Source organism: Gavialis gangeticus, unplaced genomic scaffold (assembly GCF_001723915.1).
Source record: "Gavialis gangeticus isolate Ggan-Ray unplaced genomic scaffold, GavGan_comp1, whole genome shotgun sequence".
Taxonomy (NCBI): domain Eukaryota; kingdom Metazoa; phylum Chordata; order Crocodylia; family Gavialidae; genus Gavialis; species Gavialis gangeticus.
The window spans coordinates 47132740-47155960 of record NW_017729024.1 but is presented as its reverse complement, the minus strand read 5'-3'; the positions used below and the strand labels follow the sequence as shown (position 1 = coordinate 47155960).

Here is a 23221-nt window from a genome sequence, read left to right as displayed (position 1 = left end):
CCCGAGCTCCAAGGCATATTTGTTAAGGACAAAAATCCATGATAGCCCAGTTCATCTATGATAGAGGAAATATAGTTCTCAAATGTTTGTACATCAATCTGGCCTCCAAAAATTGCCCCAGCTGACAGCAGGAAACAAACACCAACCACCACCGAGAGCTACGACAACCCAAGTATACATGTTCCAAACGTGCTTGAAGAAAGCTGTGGGATCTTCCATCAAGGCCTGCTGCTTGCTTTTCAACCAAACAGAAAAAAAAAAGTGTCAAGTGCAATTTTTCTTCAGGAAATATTTAATACATCTGCCTCTCTTTCTCCTCTTTCCACCTTTTTTTTTAATAGTAACTTACTTTCTTCACAATGCACTAAAGCTACTGGGCTACTGGGAATTTTAATTCTTGTCCAGTTTAATGTGGCAGTTGTCAAGAAAAATGTGTGCGAAAAGGCACTGTATTTAACTGATTTCCTCACCTTTGTCACATTCCTGTTTATGCAGCAATCTATTGTCTCAATAATATAATATATATTAACACACACTTGGAAAAGATCTCTTAATAACAGTTTGTTTTTGTTTTTTGCAGTAGCAGCTGCCTTGATAAGAGTCAAAGCAAATCATCAGCAGGGCATCATCTTTTCTGATGGCCTATGGAAGTCTGGGTACTGAAATAAGTTTCTGTAGTTCACCAACTGTTCTTATACAGCAGACTGAGCCCATGGATGGTGGCTGGCAGTGGAGGGCAGGCTCATTGGTAGGAGCTGAGAGGACCAAACTTTCTGGAAGCCTGAGTAAATGAGACAAAAGTGAAATTTTCACAGTGGTCAAGTTTGACTTTTTTTGCCAGTTTTGGAACAACTCCCCTTAGGGAGCGGAGTCCCATCCTCTGCTCCTCATACCACACATTTCCCATGCCACTAATCTCCTTCCGGGCAGTCAGGTAGAAAGGAGACTTAGCTTCCATCTGGCTCGGAGGTCGGTGTATGTACATGTACTTATAGAGGAGGCAGTATGGACAGAGCTTGTGTCCTTTGGAGTGCTCGTGGTATATCTGGCCATAACACACTTTGTTCGAGCTCACCCTGTTCTCTCGCTTTACACTGTCTGTTCTGGCAAAAAATGGCCTGTTTTGTGAATCCTTGAGCAACTCAATATCACCAAACATTAAGTCTGCATGTTCCTGTAATGTTCTCATGTTCAGGTACTGGCTGTTGTATTTCACCACCGTGGACAGTAGGGCCACGGGATTATCGTCACCCAAGCATCCTGTCCTCCACATCTCTTCTTCATCTGAAAGGGAGAAATAGACGATGTTGCGAGAGCGAGCACCAGACATCCCGGCCTTGCTGAGCACCCGGAGCTTCTCCTTGAGCTTCTTGGTGGAGGAGCTAAAGGTGCTGCTGGTGATGGAAAATCCCACACCAGCATTCTTCAGAATCCGGTCCAGCCCCCGACGTATAGCATGCAGGGAGGTGGCCAGAAAATCTGACCCATCTGTTTTCTTCACTGTGATGTAGAAGTCCTCAAGCAGTTCATTCAGCTTCATAGCTGGAATCTGAAACCAGAGAAACATGTATCATCACAATCCATACGTGATATACAGTTCATGTTTTCACAGGTTTTGATTTGGATCCATATAACTCTGAACCTCAGTGGTGGTCAGCTCTAGGGTTTAGGTCTGAGCCATGACAGGCTGACAATTAACTTCAGTTCCAGCTCTGGGTCCAGACCCAAACTTCCCCAAAGTTTAGCAATGTTCAGATCCAAGTTCAGGTCCACTTCTGTTCTATAGCCATCAAGGTAAACGTGCTCTTCTGCACCATGAAACTGTCAAGGGCCTATTTTGTGGAGGGGTAAAATACTCATCATCCTTTCTGCTTCCCCAAAAAATTGTTACTGCATAACCCTGTAGTCTTAGAATGAGGCTGCATATTTGCAGTATTTCAATCTAGTTACTGTAACAATGCCAATGGGAAGTGAGGCTGGATGGAGATAAAAGGGAATTTAAGATAAACTTCGTTATGGATGATACCAAGGACATTGCTTGGGAGAGATGAGAATCTGGCTGGTATTATGGGTCCAAAAGTAGTGGGAGGAGACAGATCTGATCCATTTGGATGTTGGATGGCATGAGAGTTATCATGGAAAGTTTCCTTCTAGGACACAGAACGCATCTGCCCTGCCCCACCCCCAAAGTGAGTGGGAGCTGTACATCATTTGGGTTAGGATTCTGACCAGTATGAACATATGCTGATGCTTGAACAAGCATACCTCTTCTACTCTGTACTTTTCCCTATTCAGTGCCAGCTGTGGAAACTTTCCATTTCTCCTTTCCACTGAGATATACTTACAGCCTCTATAAATCTCTTAATTAAAAGGAAAGCATTAAGCTGGTTATAATGAGCTTTTGCAATAACAGAAGAAGGGCTGTACAATACTGCCTCTGAGTCCCAGAACCTGGGAATTAAGGAACATTCCCAACCTTTATTTGCAAGCACAAGCACTTATTTGCACTGCAGCAGGTCATGCTTGTTGTTTTAATTTGTTAACTTGCAGACATCGGTTTTGTTCCAGAGTTATCCTTTCTACATTCACATCACCAACACAGCTGCTTATTATTCAAACAGTGGCAAAACCCAAAAGCAATAGCTTTCTTAATGTTGGAGCCTTCAAACCTTAAAATACCACATTCCCTGACATCACAGGGCAAAGCTGAGTGACCACTGTGTGGCATTCCAATGACTTCCCTGGAACTCACATGACATTTCTGAAATCCTTAGCATGTACCACAAGCAAATTTCTCTCAAACAAAGGCAGCCTAAGATCTCATTATACCATAGTGAAGGCACAGCTACTATAAGACAGGCTTTCTACCCAGGGGCAGATCTAGAGGGGATGCAGTCCCCCTTGCCCCCCCTCCCATGGGTGACTGGTGACTGGTGCCACCTTAGTCAGGGGGGCACATGCCCCCCCCCCCCCGAGACCAGTCAGCAACCAGGAGGGGTGGTCCCCCACAGCCAATCTGGCCACAGGAGGCAGCTCCTACTCCCTGGCCTGTGGTTGCAGGGGGGGATCCCGCCTGCTCCCCCTGCCCATCACCTAACCACGGAGTGCTGACTGTCAGGGGGTGCACCAGCACTCTCAGGGGGTGTGCATGCACCCCCATGCACTCCCTACATGTCACCACTGCCCTCCTCCCGCTTGCTTTCTGCCCTACTCAAAGTTTAAAACCAAATGCCTGGCAGCAGCAGCAGCATTTCTAGTCAAGCAACGGTAAGGGAGTCAATTGACATCACAGCTCATTAGAATCTACCTGATTCCTTCTAAGCACTTCACTCCACAGGTGTTAACAACCCTCTCTCTTTTTTAATAGTTTGGATGTTCCACTAATCAAGCTAGCCTTTCTTTGGAAATTCTGCTGTCTGTTAGCTGCTCCTGATAATGTAGCTCCTATTCAACACCATTACCAACTGTTTTTAACTCTGGTTAAAGAAACATTAACTCAGGTCTCGAAATAACTTTAAGTGAAGCATTGAATACACTACAGACATGCTCAAGAAGGCTAGATATTGTTTTATGAATCTGAAAGGGAGATAAACATTTAATTCTAATGATTACAGGACTAACAAAAGTAAGCACTGTTTGATTATTTTTGCCTAGTTTGTTGTGTTTTTATACATAATAGCAAATTAATACACGTTCCCATAAAGGTGCATTTGTTTTTGCTTTGATTTGAAATAGAATAATATACCTCTTGCTCCCAGGCATAATAGTAAAGCATCTCATTTTTTTCTAAATGGAGAAAAATGTTCTGTGATGCATCACATCATCTACACCACCCTTTTTAAAATCCTACATCCACCCATGGTTGAACCTCATAACATCCCTGATGCTGCTTTAAAACTCCTCCCATGGTCCCATGGTTTTTATACTAGCTATAACATGGGTTTATTTTGTTTGTTTGTTTTCATTACATCCCAGTCCAGCAAACCACTCATATATATGATTGACATTCACAAATTCATATATTCATAAATGTTAGGGGCTGGAAGGGACCTTACAAGATCCAGCCCCCCTGCACTTGGGCAAGAAAGACTACTGGGATTAGATGACCCTAGCGAGGTGGGCATCAAGACACTTTTTGAAGATTGCTAGGGTAGGTGACTGTACTACTTCTGGGGGAAGTCTGTTCCAGACCCTAAGCACTTGAATTGTAAAGAAGTTTTTCCTTCTGTCCAATCTGAAGTGATCTTCAATCTGTTTGTGCCCATTGTTTCTTGTATTCCCCTGGGGTGCCTTGGTGAACAGATGCTCACCCAGGCCCTGATGTATGCCACAACTTATAGGTTGCCACCTAGTCCCCTCTAAGTCTTCTTCTCCAGGCTGAGCAGTCCCATTTCTTTCAGCCTCTCCTCATATGCCCTGCTCTCCAGACCTCTAATCATGTGGGTGGCCCTCCTTTGGGCCACCCACAAGCTTCTCAATATCCTTCCTGAAGTGCAGCACCCAGAACTGGATGCAGTACTCCAGCTGTGGTCTGACCAAGGCCGAGTAGAGCAGGAAGATGACATCCTTAGCCTTGCTTGAGATGCATTGGTAGATGCATGCCAGTGTTTGATTTACTCTGCCAGCTATGGCATCGCATTGGTGGCTCATTCATTCTGTGGTCATGGCCCCCAGGTCTCTTTCAGTTGTAGTGCTGGCAAGCATAGCACTGCTAAACCTGTAAGTGTTGTTGTGGATTATTTTTCCCCAGATGGAGTACTTTACATTTCTCTGTGTTAAACATCAACAGGTTATGATCTGCTCACTTTGTGAGCTTGTCCAAGTCAGCCTGTATCGCCAGCCTGTCCTCAAGCGTGACCACACTCCCCCATAATTTGGTATCGTCTGTGAACTTTGTCATTAAATATGGGAGGATTCTTCTGGGCTTACATTTAAGCCCATGCTTCTGTGCTTTGCTGGACTGGGCCTTTGGGGTAGGTGCAAAATGGTATTTAGGTACCTAACACTTGTTCAGGTATCTAAACGTCCATTGATTTTAAAAAATAGGAGGCAGGTGCCTAAATGCCTTTTTGGATTTGGCCCCTAGTGTTGAGAAATAAAATCAGCACAAGAAATCTGCCTCTGTCCTGACACATTAGGGGGCAGAACAGGGCAAAATGGGACACAACCAGAGCTTTCTCTATGCAGCCATACTCTCTGGCTAGTGAATCAGCCTTCTAGGTGGAAAGAGAAGTTGCAGGCTCATGCCAAGGAACTAGCTGCCCCCTGGGATGAAATAGGATCATATTCCCACCTTCAGCCAGCCCTGCCTTTCCCATTCAAGCAGTAGGTTGATGCAAAGAGGGGACCTGTGTCTAATAGTTTAATCAAGTCCTTTGAAAAGTGCTTGCTTACCTTTGTGATGTCCATGTAGTCCTTGAGTCCTTTCGTCATGCACCAGTATCTCCACACATTAAGAGCATAAAGGGTGGCCTTTGTAGTGTTTGGGCTCACAGCACTGATACACAGGTACTTGAGGTCATCATCAAAGTTAAAGACAGGAAATTTGTTGAGCTTAGTCGAGTATGCTACAAGACAAACAAACAAGGGATGAAAATAATTTAGCCTGACTGACCTCTTTGATTAATTCAGGTTTCAGCAATTTGGAATTGCTAACAGAGCATGTGGAATATTGAAAAATGAAGTCACTGTAGTAGAGAAGTCCCATGAAGCCATTAAATGCACATTTATTGGACCTTGAGAAAAAAAGAATAATGTTTCCAGCACGGTATCTATATGAGATAGTCCTAAAGTTAAAACATATTTTGTCAAACATGGTTAATGATCTGGATGGAGTAATGCAGAACCTATTGCTTTCCAGAGGTGGGGAGAACTGATGACCCTTCGTTGGGTCAGGGAGAAGGAAAGCAGTATGGAAAAACAATCGGGTCAAAGGCTGTGCTATATGAATCATCTCAGAGCTAGAAACAGAAATGCTCTGTCACATATATGACCCAGTTTAGGGCTGCACTCACCTTCTGCAGTCACAGATAGCTGTGCAAATAGATCTGAATTCTCTGCCCACTCCCCCTATGGGGCTTCACACCTATTTTTCACTCACTAAAAGCAGTACAGAATCAGGCCCAAGACAGGTAGGCATGAGAGATGTCATGAGTCAAAAAAGACAGCAAAGATACTCAATACTTGTTTCTAAATTTCTCCTCAGCATTATAGGAGGAAACTGAAAGGTGCAGATTGATGAAGGACCATCTTATGGATATTCAGACACTTAATATCGCTTATGAAAGAGTAATACATTTTTATGATCGCACTATAATTTTATTACTTCCACTATACTTTACATGTACATTTTATGGGCCTGAAGCCAGTAAATTCAACAGCCCAGGGCATGTAAGCCCCAGTAGGCTACTCTTATTTGCGCACCAAGCTGGTGGCAGGTGAAGGGAATAGGAAGCACACTCAGGTAGTGAGCACAAAGAGAATGAGAGCTCCAGGAGCAGCACCACAAACCTCCTCAGACATCCTATCCTCAATAGAAGTAGGTCCACAGTGGGCATGTGAACTGGGAACAACTGCACATCTGAAATGGGGTGAGAAATGAGTAGAAGAAGAAAAGAAGGTCCCAGCCTCCTTAAATAACAATGGGTGCCTATACATGTGTGAGGAGGCTGCTCTGATGCGCAGTAATTACAGCTTGTCGGAGCAGACTTGATTAATCTAACTAGCTCTAGTCATGCTAATTAGCATGCTCCAGCCAGGCCCCGTATCTCATGTATCAGCATCCCTGCATTTCAGAATGGCAGCAGGGGTGTTTTAACTAAAACTCATTCGATGAGCTTTAGTTAAAGCACCCCTGCTGCCATTTTGAAACACGTGGACACTGATACACAAGATGCTGCAGGCATTTTAATTAGAGCAGCTCTCAGAGCCACTCTTATTAAAGTGCCCACCCCTGGAGCATGTGTAAAATTCCCCCAGTGAGACCATAATAAGTCCATATGCAAGGGGGAGCCTCTTCCTTTTCATTTCTCATAGGACAGATGAATCAAGTTCAGGTCTGCTTCCTGATTGACAATGGACCATACTCTACCCTGGACCATTTGTATTTTCATAAAATCATAGGGCATCTTTACATGTGCTCCAGGGTGGAGGGAGGAAAGTTTTAATTAGAGTGGCTCTTGTATTCCGTGTTCCATGTTTCAAAATGGTGGCAGGGGTGCTTTAATTAAAGTGCCCCTGCCACCATTTTGAAATGCGAGATGCTTAATACACATGATGCCAAGGCTTCTGGAGTATTCTAATTTGAATGCATCAGAGCAAGCATCAGACATGTATATATAACTGAATTACTAATAGAAGGGTGTTAAGAAGCAACTGGCAAGGCTTTGTTGAGGGTAGATCATGCCTGACCAACCTGTGGGGAAATGTGGGCACATCAGAGGATAGGGTAAAGATCCAGGACAACCTTGACAGATTGGATTTATAGGCTGACCAGAATCAGATGAGGTTTAACAGGGAGACATGCAGGGTTCTTCATCTGGGTAGGAAGACCCTTCACCATAACTATACAATGGGTGGTGGTCTACTGGCTGACACAACATCTGAATGGGACCTCGGGGTCACAATAAACCAGAAGATGAACATGAGCCAACAGTGCAATGAGGTTGCCAGAAGGACAAAAAGAACTCTGGCTTGCATCACCTGATGTGTTGTCAGTAGATCCAGGGAGGTGCTTCTCCCTCTCTATTCAGCGTTGGAGAGACCACAGCTGGAGTACTGTGTCCAGTTCTGGGCACCGCACTTCAAGAAGGATGCGGATAAGCTGGGGAGGGTACAAAGAAGGGCCACCCATATGATTAGGGGCCTGGAGGACAGGACCTGTAAGAAAAGACTCCAGGAACAGCCTGTTCAGTCTCAGTAAGAGAAGGCTGAGAGGTGACTTGATAGCTGCCTACCAGTATGTCAGGGATGAGCATCAAGATCTGGGGGAGTGGCTCTTTAGGAAGGCACCTCAGAGGAGGATGAGGACAAATGGGCATAAGCTAATAGAAAGGGAAATCAGGGTGGACACAAGAAAACACTTTGAAAAGGTCACCAGAATCTGGAATACAATCCCAGCAGAGGCGGTGCAGTCACCCTCCTTGGAGGTGTTCAAGGTGAGACTGGACAAGCACTTTGTTGACCTCGTCTGAGCTCAATAACTTCCTGCCCATGGCAGGGGACTGGATTCTATGATATGTTCCCAAAAGAAGGGCTGTAAAGGACTTCCAGAGGTCATCTAGACCAATCCCCTGCCTGAGACAGGATCATCCCTATCCAAACCATCCCATACAAACCATAATTTAAACTCAACATAAGACTACCATCAACCCTGACACAACACAGACCTAACACCCTAACCTGCTGTAGGTAAACCAGGGGAACCACAGCAGCCAATGTCCTGCTATGAAATGCTGTCAATATATAGTCAAGAGATCCCAGGTAGAGGTCCATGCCCGCCACTATAGAGGAAGGAAAAAACCCTCACAGTCCATACCAATCTGACTATGAGGTAAAAATATTTCCTGACCCTAAATATGGTGATCAGGCTGACCCTGAGCAGATGGGCAAGACGCTTTAGCCAGGAAGCTCTGGCTTTGGTCCCTGCAGGAGCATTGGCACACCCCAGTCAAAGTCCCTAGCCTTGGCTGTAGCCAGCACTCAATGCTTCTAGGAAGGCTTAAAAATACCCCAATATGTAGTAGAAAAGTGGGGGGAGGTACAGAAACAGCCAGCAAAGGTCAGAAACATGGAAAATACCCATAATAGAACATAGGCATAGCTACAGATATCCAACCTAAACTTACGTTGCTGCAACTGTGTCCTCCCCTCTGCAGCAAGAGAGAAAATGTGTCTTTTTCCTTCTTTATGGCAGCCCTTCAAGTATTCAAAGACTCCTATCATGGGCCCCTTAAGTACATTTTCCACAAGCTGATCATGCTTAGCTCCTTTAGCCTCTCCTCATATGACTTGCTTTCCAAGGCCTTGATCATCTTTGTTGCCCACCTCTGGGCCCTTTCTAACTTCTCCACATCCTTTTTAAAATGTGGAGCCCAGAACTGCACATAGTAGTTCAGATGTGGCCTAACCAGTGCTGAGTACAGAAGCACTATCCCCTCCCGTGTCTTGCACCTGATGCTTCTGTTGATGCACCCCAAAACCACATTCACCTTTTGTGTGGCTGCATCACACTGCATACTCATATTGAGTCTGTGATCTACCAAGACTCCCAAGTCCTTTTCCATAGTGCTGCCATCCAGCCAGGTATCACCTACATTATATCTGTACCCTTGATCATTCCTTCTGAGGTGTAACACCTTGTGTTTGTCTGCATTGAACTTTCCCTACTAACAAACAATCTGCCAGGAACAGACCTACTTCTCTATCACTAGTCCCCTCTTACCCGACTACCAGGGATAGTCCTGTGACCTTTCTCCTGGGAACAGTCTGTACTTGGGTGGCCAAATAATATCACTTCTAGGTGCTTACATAAAATATATTTTTATCCCCAGGATCTATGTGAACATCAGGTTGGATGCTAGTGGAACTACTGATAGGCCATTTATTGAATCACACTTAACAGACTTGTGGTGAAATATTTGAAAGCACTCTGTGCTAGTCTAACTCCATTCCCACTGGAAGTCAGTGATAAATCCCAACTTTCACAGATTGCCAAAATACACAGTGGTTTCATGAAGGATTTAAATATCTCCTGAGGGATCTCAAAAACTAACAAACCAGCCACAACTTGCAATGGACTGACACAATCAACATGTGTTCTGAGGAGGTTTTGAAGATAAGACTATTGCTGCAACTTTATCCATTTTTGTAGTATCCAGAATATGAAGGAACCAAAACACCCTCCATAAGTGTTTGCTGAATATGGACTTCCTGCAAAACCTAACTCCATGTACACACTTCTTTTCCTCTCAGGTTCGTGGCAGTTTCCAGACCAGGGATTCCCAAAATGTGGCTCAAGGACCAGATGTGGTCTGCAAGCCCCTCTGATGCAGCCTGTCATCCAGGATTGCCCCTTTGAAATTGTCCTTCAGGGGCAAAATTTTGGGAACCTGTTTTCTAGACCACAAAATGCAGTAACAGTAGAGAGCTCGCAACCTATTTAGAGGTTAAATACTACTGAATTTCTATGTATTACATCTATATAACAAACAAATAAACAACACCTGAAGACATAGGGATTTTTCTCCTTTTGATCTGAAAGCAGACCTTGAAGCCATTGTATTTTTTTTCTAAACAGGGTTTGCTCTCAGTTTGGGGCATGCAGTTTGGGAGGTAGGATTATGTTTTCCTCACTTTGCCTAATAGCTTGGGTATTAGTCTCCTTGACTACCAATTTCACAGGCTAAAATGGTTGCACTTGTTGAATTACTGCATAGGAAACAGTTAAAAGAAATCAGGACACTGACAGTAATGTTACTAGTGATACAGTAGCTAGGACTCTCTTCTCTGAAAGTCTGTGGGCAATGTTTTACTGCACAGTAGGCTAATTTACTGCACAGTAAGGCACCACCATGCAACTGTCAGCAGCTACTGTGCAGTAAATTAGGCTAATGTGCAGTTTTCTACTACCTGTAAATACAGGTAGTAGATTAACTGTAGGTGCTGACCAGGGGCAATTTGCTTGCAGTCAGCCCTGGCAGTAGGGGGCCCACTGCTAAACCCTGATGTGGGGACAGCTGTGCTACCTGCAGGGGCAGCTGTCTCCCTGCCATGTGGGAATCAGAACCATCCTGATCCCCACATGGCCAGGAGAGCTGTCCCAGTAGCTGGGACTGCTGCATCCCAGCTATGTGGGGACTGGGTTGGGATCTGATCCCCATGTACCTGGGAGAGGCATTCCCACCTGGCAGGATGCTGTCTGGCAGCCATGTGCGCATTGGAACCCTGTCTATCCCCACATGGGTGCCAGAAAGCATCCCCACCAGGTTGGGATGCCTCTCCAGGCCACATAGGGATTGGGTCCCAAACCAATCCCCACGTGGCTGGGATGCAACAGCCCTGGCTGCCAGGACAGCTCTTCTCCCCAGTGTGGGGACTGGGACCAGCCCCATGCCCCTGCCAGCCTTGAGCTGGCACCCAAGGGAGCCTGGTGCTCCCCCTGGCTGCTGCAGTTGGGCAAAGCAGGGCAGGACCATCCCTGGTCTCAACTGCTTCCATTAGGAGTAAATTTGGTCCCAAGCAGACACACATGTAGACCCCTTCCGGGTCACAGTTTACTCCCCTTATTTTAATTCCAACAATCAGAACAATCTAGCACAGCAGGACACTACTGGAAAGGACTGAAGCCTGGAATCAACAATGCACTTAAGCAGATGTTTAACTTAAACATAAGTCTTCCTGTCTGTATTCATCAAGGGACACTGAAGAGACTTCCACTGACTTCAGTGGCTTCAGAGCAAGTGTCTTAAACATATGCTGTAACTTAAAAACTTGCTTAAATCTTGTGGAAATTGCTGAAGTTAAGCACTTGATTAACTGCTGTTTTCTTTTTACAACCAACCATCTTAGGAGATACCCAGTGGTGTAAAAAGACATGAAGTCAGTTGATTTTTATTTCCACACATATTGCCAAATCATCCTTGCTAGAGCCATCCTCACATCCTATTCACATCAGTGTATTTATGTATTTGCAAGACTGTACCACACTTGTTCATCAGTCAACAGATGAATCAAGCTCTTGTTGCATAAAATTATATAGGAAAACATGATAGAATGCATGAGGAACTGCTTTATTCACTGACAGAAGTCTATAGCAATGACATGGTTGATTGGGTAGACTCCTTCCCTACTTCAGACTTGTCAGGTAAAATTTGTAAAAGCACCTATGTGATTTAGGAGTTTAAGTTCCATGTTTCTGATATGTTCTTGGCCAGGTCTATACATGCCCAGCCCACCCACGCTTCATGCATGCCCCAGTCCAGAAATTGGGCAGCATTTTGAAAATGTGAACCTTTCCAATTTGGGTTGAATCTCTTTATGGAACTCTAACAAGAACAATACTTCTTAAAGAACCTTGCAAAATCATATTGGAAATATACCAGTCCAGGAAGCAAACCAATTTGCCAACTTTCTAGAAGGCAGACAATAAATATTGTGTATTATCATTTTTAAAAGTGATATTTTTTATTGCCTGCCAAACATACCTGCATGCTCCAGGCCCACAGAGCAAATAAGGCAGTATCTAGGTCCCATATACTAGTAATTTAGTTCTAAATATAAGTCCTGAAGTATGGTTATTTTCTACTTCATCTTCAATTATATCTTTTGTGGTTTAGAGGAGGAAGCAAGCAAAGTTTTGCCAGCATTGTTATTAAGAAACCATCAAAACTGAGAGATCCTACATTTGATTTATTTTAAAATCTTCAAGTTCTTCCCAATTCCTAGGATTAGGACTAGGTTTGCAGTTTTCCTTCAAAAGGAGAGCTGTGTTATTGGGAGCCATGGATCAGGATGTACTAGTCTCACGGATATAAACCGGAGTTCCATGCATAGAGCAAGAGTTATTAGTTGTCTGGGTCTATAATCTGAAACTATTTCCTTAGGTGACTCGGCATAAACAGGCAGAAGGCAGGGTAGATTTAAACCTTATAGGGCACATCTACACGTGCAATTAATGCAACTGAATATACTCCAGCTCAATTTGAGCCACAGTAAACTAGTCCTGACGTCACCATCTACATGTGGGTTTCAGTGCACTAATTTACTGCGCTGCTGGATATGACCTTTATCAGACAGGACTATTTGGCAGTGCAGTAAATTAGTCTACTGCACCCTAATTACCGCACACATGTAGACAGTGACCTTTTACTGCACAGTAAAGCATCTCACATAGACCTGCCCAGTTACTCACTAAATCAAATGTGCAATAAGCATCTGTAAGCAGTGGCTTACTTCATCAAATGCTGCTTATTAAAGCTTATGCATTGCCTATTCACAGTAGTTAGCCTACAAGAGGTAATCATTCTGCCTGACTTCAGGCTAACGGGGCTAACTACCTCTCCCTACATAAGCAGACCAGGGACATGCTTTCTGTTTTTTTCATAGAGAGTGTAGATATATGCATCTACTACCCGTTCATCCCCAACATATGTTGAAACCACTAGCAGACAACACTGCTGTTTGTGAAGAACAAGTATTTTAAACTGGTAGGAGTGAAAACATTTTCAGATAATGTCTTATCCAAAACTGTCTGGTTATCTTGGGCTGAGCAGATGAGGCCAATGCACGAACCGTTTTACTTTCTGTGTGGCAATCGCATGGCAAGGTGATGGGCATGAGATACAGATCAGATCAAAATATTGACATGATCCCATCTACTTTCAGAAATGATCTTTGCCTCTGCTCTTTCATTGGCATGATGACTGGGGGTTTTACCATATCATTACTATTAACTATAATTGAGATTAAATTTGGCAAAACAAAAGCATGTATTGCTCTCAGGCAGATGTTGGTTTAGCACACTGCAGAAGCAGATGCAGGATTACCGCTCCACAACAACTCAAGGGGAAGGGGAGTGTTTATAATGTAAACACTTGGGACAAGGTTGTGGCCATCCCTCAGGAAGTGTACCTGTTAGGGGCCAAGGAGACTGGTACCTATATGACAGGAAGTCATGGTCTTGGTCTTTATGCACCTGGAATAAAGCTTTGTTGAACAGTTCTGCAAATATAGCAGAGCAGACAGGGCCTTTCTAAGTTCAAATAAATAATCAGCACAGGTGCATGTTTTTGAAAGGAGCTCTCAAACAGCTGCAACACATGACATGACATGAGAGTGCAAAGAGAGAGGCTTGTATATACAGCAAGAGATAATGTGCCAGTAGATGGCACTCATGAATTTGCAACAGAGCCCTGAGATTTGGAGGGGGATAAGTAAGACTTATATTCCTGCAATGCAAATTGCTTCTATGCAGCATTTTAACCACATTCAGTTGTCACCCAGCAGCCAATACACCACAGCTCAGCTTTAAGGGCCCTTTCCAAAAGCAACCTAAGACAAGTGTTTCAGACATTACATCTTGCAAAAGCTCCTTCCCAATATAAAGACCACCATCTTGTGTCAACCGTCTCATAGCTATTCACCTTTCCTTCCTGACACTTCGGACTTTCATTTGTCTTCCTAGATTGTGAATTCTAATTATGGGTTTTTGTCACTGTACAACCTTCTTTACATCTTATGGTTTTATTTCCCACCACCATGTGTTTTATTAGATGTTTTCCATGAAAAAGAAAAAAAACCAAACAAACTAGAAGACTAAGCCAAAAAATGTTCTTATTTTATGTTCCCCGTAGAGCTAAGCCAAGTTCTAGCATCCCACCTACAATTCTGGCCTCTACTACTGGTGCTTTGGATTCTGCCTGGAAATGCTCATACCCTGTTGGGGCCTATACTGCGATTTCTCCATAGCTATACAAAGGAGAGTGGCAACCAGTTTCTGTCACATCCATTCCTTGGTGCTCGTGTCAGGTATCTCACAGAATTTGACTCTAGAGTGCGGTTATATGAAAACAGAGTGATTTGAACATTGGTATATGGTCTATTTGCACATTAACATTCCAAAGTATTCTCCCAAACTGCTTCAAGCTACCTTGCATTGCTAATAGTTAGTGTTAGAATACAGAAAACCACTGGATTACTCTTAAAAGAAGTCCTACATATCTTTCCAGGGACAGCTGCCAAGTTCCACTTGTTCTTTGGCATAAATTATAAAGTATACCATCAACTAATTTCAAATTCCACTTTGCTGTTGTGCGAGCTCCCGTCTCCTGAACACGTTTAAATAGGCATCCTGCCATCATACCCCTAAGCTACTTCTGCATGAATTAAAATGATGTCATTTGTAAACAGGTCTAGATAATGAAATTTCATTAAAAGCACAACAAGGAAATGTGATCGTTGTGCAGTCAAGAGATAAAGAAAAGCTTATGCAATAAACTCAGGGTGAATTATTGGTTGATGCATTGGAGACTCAGTCCGGAAAACAGGTGACATGGCTTTATGGTAGCTGTGTGCAATGGCGGCACACACTATCATGGGGTTGGACAACCCCCCTTCATGGCACAAGGAGGAGGGGATAAATTACATCCGTTTCACTGCCTACAGGAGCAATGATGCTCAGATGGTGAAAAGCTGAAGTAAATGAGTTTCATCACAAGAGGCCTGGTCCTTTCTTTGGCTTAGTCCTGGACTCACTTCAGAGCTTATAAAATAAACATAACCAATCCACCCTTAAAGCACCCCACAGTCACACTATATTTAGAAGTGTTTTCATGGCCTTGGTTAGAGGAACATCACAGCAATCCTGCAAATTACCAGCAAGGGTACACTCCGTTTAGTCATACTTACCAAATTTCAGGGATCTGATGTAGAAAAGACTATGGAAAAGCCTCCTTTCTCATCCCACACTCATTCAACGACCCCACCATCACCCTTCCCCCATCTCAGACCTGTCACTGGTAGCAGCCTCCCTGCATGGACCCCAAACAGGATGCTCTTGCACAGAAAGGAGTTGTGATTAGTTATTTTGCTTTCATGTGTTCAAGCACTTGAGATTGAACATTATTGAACAACACCCTTGTCACCATGTGAGCAGGAGGCCTAGTAGGGTTTTCATGAAGATGTCAAGAGATTGTTAACATTGCACCATTAAACTACTTGGGCTTCTGTTTCAACTTTGTATGCTCTAAATTTTAAGACCTCATTTTAAGTCAGTGAAAGTTTGAATCCCTGGATTAGAATTTACTTCCTTTGTAGGTTTAAATCAAAACCCTTTCATGACTATTTTTTGCAGACTATCTGAAGAATTAAAAAAATATCTAAACAAATACACACACACACACACACACACACACACACAGATCAGCCATTAGGAAGGTATGTCACTATACAAGTTGGTTAGACACAATACAGGCAGCTCCTTCAGCTTGGAAAATCTTATTTTGTTTGATAAGATTGCTTCTTGCGAGGGAACAGCAGCCCTGGCTATAAAAGTTCTAAAAGTAAAATGCGATGCTCCAAGCCAAAATATACCCTGATTTTCACCCAATCCAAAGGCAATATTCAGGAAAGCACTTTTATTAAGGAAGAGCATTTACAGTCTATATTTTAATCCTGAAGTCGACGTGACTAAAACATACATGTGAACACGTATTGCCAATTGCATTTCAGAACAGCAATTGATATTCAGTTTCTACTAGGAGAATTGCCATTCTCCTGATAGAAACCAAAAGCCTGTAGGCATTCAAGCTTTTCTCCTGGAGCTAAAATCGCTGGTCCAAGAAGAAAATAACCTGGCAACAGCCAGGGTTAAATCACTCCCTTTCTTCTGGGAGACTAAATGTCTGTACACCTTCTCCTGGCTTTGCTCCTCTGGGAATCAGGAAGAGTGAAACCAGGGGAAAGACTCCCATGCCTTCCTGAAACTGGGGTCATCCTAGCCCTTAGAAGGCAGTAGGGAAGCTGCTCCTGCCTAAGAGGTGGGGGGAGCAGCAGCCACCATTTCAAGTCTTGATTTCAGGAAGAGACAGGGGTCTTTACCAGCTCCCATGGGTTTCCCCTTACCAGCTGCACCAACAAGCTGACCCAGAGCAGTGCAGAGTCCAGGCAGGCTGCTGTGGCTCAGGAGCTTTGCAAAATACCTCTGCCCCACTCTGCACTGCTTGGGGTCAAGCCTAGAGCAACGAGGGGCAAGGCAGTTTGCCACATCCTTGCCACAGTGCTCTCCCCATCTCCTTGCACTCTTCCTTGAAGAGTGCAGAGTGGAGCTAGTCTCCTGTGGGGGAGAACTGGGAGGGTTCCCAACCCACCCTGGGAGAATGCTTCCATTGGAGGAATGGGGGCATATTTTCCCCAAGCAGAAACCCTCGCCAGCTGTCTATGTCAGCTCCCAGGTAGAAGAGAGGGAAGGCTGTCAATCAGTGAGATTCCCTAAGGACAAGGGTGGCTGAGAGAGCAGCTTTCTAGTGTCACCTGGCTGGGGAACTTACCTGTGAAGCTTTCTAGCCATGGGGCTGGAGGAATGTCTGTACAGTTTACCTGGGTTATTTTTCTACCAGAATAAATTTCTTCCAGTAGAAACAAACATCTGTATGCAGTCTTAAGTACAAGTGTTTTCATCAATCAGGGTTCCAGGAAAATCAATAGTTAGGCAAGTCAGGACAGCAACTGGACTTTGGTGTGCCTGTCTACTTTCAGAATGCTTCCCAAGCTTGCAGAAATGTTACCATGGTATTCACACCCAAATTGAAAGGCTTGGGGGCACTTTTACACATGCTCAGGGGGGTGGGGAGGGGGGCTTTAATTGGAGTGGCTCTGAGAGCTGCTCTAATTAAAGCACCACAGCATCTTGTACATCAGCATCCCCACACTTCAAAATAGTGATGGGGCACTTGAACTAAAGTTCATTTGACAAGCAAGTGTGGGGTTGCTGATACACAAGATACAGAGGCTGGCTGGAGCACGGTAATTACCATGCTCCAGCAGACCCCATTAATTGAATCTGCTCCAATGTATTGTAAATACTGCATATCAGAGCAGCCTCACAGCACCTGTACAGGCACCCTGTGAGACCACTGGGTTTTTATATGATGCACTTCAAATTTTTAAATAAGTCATATTCAAGTCACTAAAGAAAGCAGACAGCCTTTCAGAAAACAGTTTATTAAATAAATGAGAACTGGTCACTATACCTAAACACAGACACAACACTGAATAAAGCATGCACTTACACAGACATCAATGACTATCAGTTGATTACTTCTGAAAAGATCATCTCTTCTCTCTAAGTTTAAGGCTGTACCAATACAAATATTTAAAAACAATAAGAAGTCATACTACAATAGTAGCAAACATTGTACATACAATGAAGTCAATCCATTGCTTGGCGGGAGTAGACTTTATTATAATGACAGGGGGACCAGACACTAAGTCGAAATATGTAAAACCATCAGAATCTCTTGGCAATTTTAAATGGGTCAATGGGAAAAATAAAAGCTAATGTTATACTTCAATTAATCCACAACTTCATTTATTCTTTTGAAATATTTCTAATTCTTTGAGAAGTGAGTAAAGGAAGGAATACACCAACCCTCTAAAGCCTTTGCTCTCATTTTACCCTTCATATCTCTTCGGATTTCCTTTCTTCCACAAGCTGCAGAACAGCAACACTTTTCAAGGAGAGCTCTTAAATAAATTATAGCGAAGCAGGCATATAGCCCAAAAAGTGTTTATTCCATCACAGTTAAAGGCAGACGGTTAGGCATCTGAGACAAGAGGTGTCATTTGTCTTTGTTAAGAGGTAAATAAACTCTTACAGAAAAGCAGGACATTTTAATCACGCCAAGGCAACATCCACAGAGCAAACAACCACCTGTAGCGATGGTCCCAGCAGGCATCCAGCACTGCTCTGGGTAGACTACCTTCTGAAACAAAAGCCGCATAGCAATAAGATGCTCAGGGAGGCTAATTATCTTGAGAAGGAGGGGTGTTATGGACCCATTCCTCAGCTGTGTTAATTAGCCTGCCACAACAACTTGTAGAAGCAGCTAAACTACTTCTGCTTTACAAGGCAGCCAGCCCTGAGTGAGGCAGTATGCTTGAGGGTGGCATGTTTACTTTCTAAGTATAGCTTAAAATGCACTTAAGAGTTGCGCTCTATTCTGGAACAGACTGTAATAACATCACTTTACACCGCCCAAAGATCTGACTCATCCTGCTGTTAAACTCTGACGAGTTATTTTGTAGTAATGGCACGGTGGCATGCCACAATTCCCTTGCTGACACCAAAATAAACACGCCTTGTTTACAAGTAAAAAAGGTATGCATTTTTAGCTACTGGCTCTGCCTGGAATCTGACACCCAAGGCAAGTTGTTCTCATTTTTCCTTCTCTATTATGCCCACCCCACCTTACTACCAATTTTACTCATTCTCTACCCAGTTAAATTATTGCAAACTGATTTACTCCAGCAAAGGTCTAACTTGACAATAATGACTCCTAGTTCAACAGATGACTCTGACTCCTAGTAAACCATTTTGATGATGGGCACATGACAGAAAAGAATCCACTGATGGCACTTGCACACAAGTGATCCTGTAAGGCTTATAGTATTAAAGTGCACCAAAGTCTTACATTTTTCCCTGCTAACAAAATGTGTAGAAATAATTCAGAACACATATAGAGAGAGAGCAGATCTCCAAGTTAAAAAGGTATCTTTTTACATAGAACAACATTTCAGTACTAAAAGTGTATCATTTTTTTTCATTCTGCAAGACGTTTTAAAATAACTGACTGTGTTAATGGCAGGGATATTCAAAGGCATCTGAAGGACTCTGGCACCTGGATTTCAATGGGGCTGGGACATCTAACTCCTTTAGGTACCTTTCGGAGTCCCAATGGAGAACATTGCAGTATTTTCAAAACAGACTTCTCACAATGAGGTGAGGGGATTTAAAAGTTCCCTGACATAAATAAAGGAAGAAGTCAGCAAGGATACCTGACTGAAAACTTAGAGAGTAAATGAAAGGCCTCAGAGTAAGTGCAAACTGATATATATAGTCCACTGTTGTATTAGCAGCCAAAGGCTAGTGTCTTTCATAGAGCCAGTGGCTCAAAGATCTCTGGTAAGAAATGAAAGTGTAGAATTAACTATGCATTGTATCTGTATCTATTATACGGTCCCTTTTCTGATACCATGTTCACACTTGTAGAGTTAAGATCTTAGTTTCAGCTCACAGTGTACTAAATAAATGGTTTGGTGACCCAATCTGACAAAGACAGATCTGGCTTCAGCAATGAAAAACAAAGGCAAAACAGCTTTAATACGATGGGAACCCAATGAATTTTTGCCACAATGGACAGAAAAGTTTAGAATTACTGTTGCTATTTCACTATTTACATATGAATCACTTACTGAACAGCAGTGGCCAACACTGTACAGGATCACAGAAAGCATTACAGGTGAAGGATGTGATTCTCCTTCACAGCCCTTGAACATTTAATTCCTGGACCAAGTGGGAATAAACTTCACCGAACCAGAATTCTCCACTCCTACTAAGGGTGGCACTATGCACTCATCGTATTCAGATATAAGCCACCACCAAGCACACAAGACAGGAGAGAACCACAGTTTGTCATAGTCAACTTTAAATATAGTACGTATTAAAAACAGGAATCTCAGCAATGATGGGGCTAAAGGAGCTGTCCCAAGATTACTCCAGCTGAAAAAATGGCCCAAGATCTCTAGAGACAGCCTCATTACTCCCAAGAGAGAGAAATCAAATTATAACATAAGGTCTGCTAGAGTCCTACCTTGGCTTTACAAAATTAAATTTGGCTGAGACATTCAGGAGTGGCCATATGTAGCTGATTTGAGAAATCTCACATTGAAATGAATTTCAGAACATACCAAGAACTGCACCATCTGAAACACAGGCTTCTTTCCTGGGTTTATCATTCAGAGCACCTTAATAAAGAGCAACCAGACCAGACACTTTTGAAAATCTTACCTTAAAATTCATTTTGGAGGGAATTTGTGATTTTGAGTGCATTGAGATTCTTTAGGTCAGTGGCACCCAAACTTTTTGTCAGGCATGCCACAAATTAGCCTTGTACCCTTCTCAAGGACCACTCTGATTCCCTTCTCCTGTCTCACTTGCTGCTCTGCTTGCTACTCTGTGCTCCCTGCCCAACCTCCTGCTCTGCTTTCTGCCCTATCTGCTGCTGTGCTCTCTCTGATCTGTCACATGCTGCATATGGAGGCTGCTCATGCCACCCCTGCCTCAGGCCAAACTGATCCTTGAGGGCAGAGACATAGCTTTAATACAGGTACTCACAGGGATAAGTTTGACATCACTGATATTTTCTAGTTAACACTGATTTTCTAGCAATGTGGTGTTTTGGTGTAGCAGGGTGTACTCCCTCTGATAGAGGAGCCTTTTTCTGATAAAATCAGCCCATTTATTATACTCCTGGAGGTTTTGTTGCCAGAGGACACAAACAACCCTTTCACATTCACATAAAAAAACACATCTCCTCTTCAAGTAAACAGACAACAAACATAGGAACCAACCTCTGTTTTCCCTTCAGTTCCCCAAGACAGTACTCTGCTCCAGGTTGCAGAGTTTAGTTTTCCTCCCTCTGTCTGGCCCTTTAAACTGCTTATAGACATGAAAAAAGGTGCTTTACTTTCAGCTTGGCAAACCCTTGCAGCAAGCACAGTGCGTGCCCAAAAGAGACAGACCCTGCTTGCCCAATGTCTGTATACATCTGGCACTTTAGTAGGGCTTTTTGGCATTTTCATTTAATAGCTAATTAAATGAGCTATTAGATAAAAGCCCTGAAGTGCCTGACCTATAGAGATGCTGGGGAGCCAGGTCATACTAATGCACTTGTAATTCTGGTAGAGTGCTGTTTTGGGTTTGTTTTTTGGGGTGGTGGGGAGTTTCATATCTGCCAGTGGCCGTACATCCATGAACCATATGTCTGGTCCAGGCTCTCTATGGACCAGGGAGAGCCAACTCCAGTGTAATGCTTATCCATCAGATTCCTCACCTTCTTTTACCCTAGCCCCTTCTCTGGGAGCCTTTTCACTTCCTTTGGGCCAGCTAATCATTCACATCACCCGGGCTGCTGCTCCCAGGTAAGCAAATAGGCAATCTTTGTCTACCATCTGCATGCAGCTAGTTTGCAGCTATACCCTGCTACATTTGGTTTGCTAATTCTTCCCAATTTTTTCATGGATCATCCCCCTCCTGCTAAAACTTTCCAGTAAGCATGCAAAACCGATTTGATTCAGTTTTAAAAGTTACATAAAAATCAAATTCATCCATTTTGATTTGTCGCTGTCTACATTTTCAGCTTCTAGAGAGCAAGAAGAAAAGCAGTTTTTTTGAAAATGGACAGAATCATGACACAAAAGGTGTAGCATTAAAGTAGCTAAAGAGAGGAGACCCAAAATATTACAAATGCATTTGACTGTGTACTTCTTCTGTGGCAGTGTAACTCCATTAACTTCAGTGGAACTGAAAAACTAAATGGAGCCCATTGCCTTTGATAGAGCTGTTCCTCATGTACAATGGGCGTTTTAATGCACATTAGCCTATCTGAATGCATGTTAAAGCGTCACTAAAATCTGTGCTATTTGGCTAATGTGCATTAAAGTAGGTTAATGTGTGTTAAGTGTCACATTAAAACTGTGCTTTTTAGTTAATGTGCATAAAGACAGGCTAATGCTCATTTTCTTAGTACCTCACAATTGGGAGGTACTAGATTTAATGAGTATTACCTAAAGCATGTTAATGCACAGAACATGTAGACACGACCACTGAGTGGAAATAAGATCAGAATTGGGGCCATTATGAAAACAACATCGAAAAGTATAATTACAGTATTGCTTTCACTGAAGAGCTATGGTATTTTAAAGAAAGTTCCTTAGCTACCTTAAAAGGTTTTGTTATTATATTTGATACTAAAATCAACATATTGGATATCAAAATCTCCGTTTATTCTGCTACAGTTTCTGTCCAAGTAGGAAAGCAATGCTGTTCAGCAACAAATAAATCCTATATATTCCTTCGCACCATGTTTGCTGGATGTGTACAACCTCTGATTTACATGCACACACACACACACACACACACACACACACACACTTCATTAGTTTCATCAAGGTTTTTTTCAAAATAAAATGAGTAACCAAGAAAAGTCCTTCAAAACCTTCCAGATGATTTTTAGGGAAAAAATAAAAGATGGAGATGCTTTTTTATTACTTTTTAAAAATGCACATTAAGTTGATGCATGATCATCTGTGTGGAACAGGATATTGTAAATTTGGCACCTCCTGTCTACCACAACACATTTCCTTCTACAGAAGGCACTAAATACTGGCTCAAAACATGAAATAAACAGCAAAATATACAATGTCATACATAAAACTGTTAACTGGTACAGCCTCTCAGTACAGTTTTCAGTTAGCTACAATAAGTGGTTATAGCAGCAATGGTTAACATGTCTACAAATATCACAAATGTACAGATGTGAAAGCGCCTACAAGACATGCAAAAGTTCAACAGTAATATCACTGAATCACACAATGCATAGAAATAGGGTTTTTTTTGGCAAGACAGTGATTTTTGTTAAACACACACTGCTCATAAAACAAGAAG

General features: G+C 42.9%; 1 protein-coding gene across 2 annotated transcripts in view; it reads right to left on the bottom strand.

Moving 5' to 3' along the window:
- Positions 1–577: 577 nt before the first annotated feature.
- The window catches only part of KIAA1958 (KIAA1958 ortholog), a 238487-nt gene continuing 215843 nt past the window's right edge, over positions 578–23221 (bottom strand). The window contains exons 4-5 of one of the 2 annotated variants that reach the window (XM_019517059.1): positions 5395–5568; positions 578–1549 (exon numbers count right to left, since the gene is read on the bottom strand). In XM_019517059.1, coding sequence (XP_019372604.1) covers positions 743–1549; positions 5395–5568 — 981 coding nt within the window. In that variant the 3' untranslated portion in view covers positions 578–742. The remainder of the gene's footprint in view (positions 1550–5394; positions 5569–23221) is intronic. The other variant, XM_019517058.1, reaches the window with a different exon arrangement.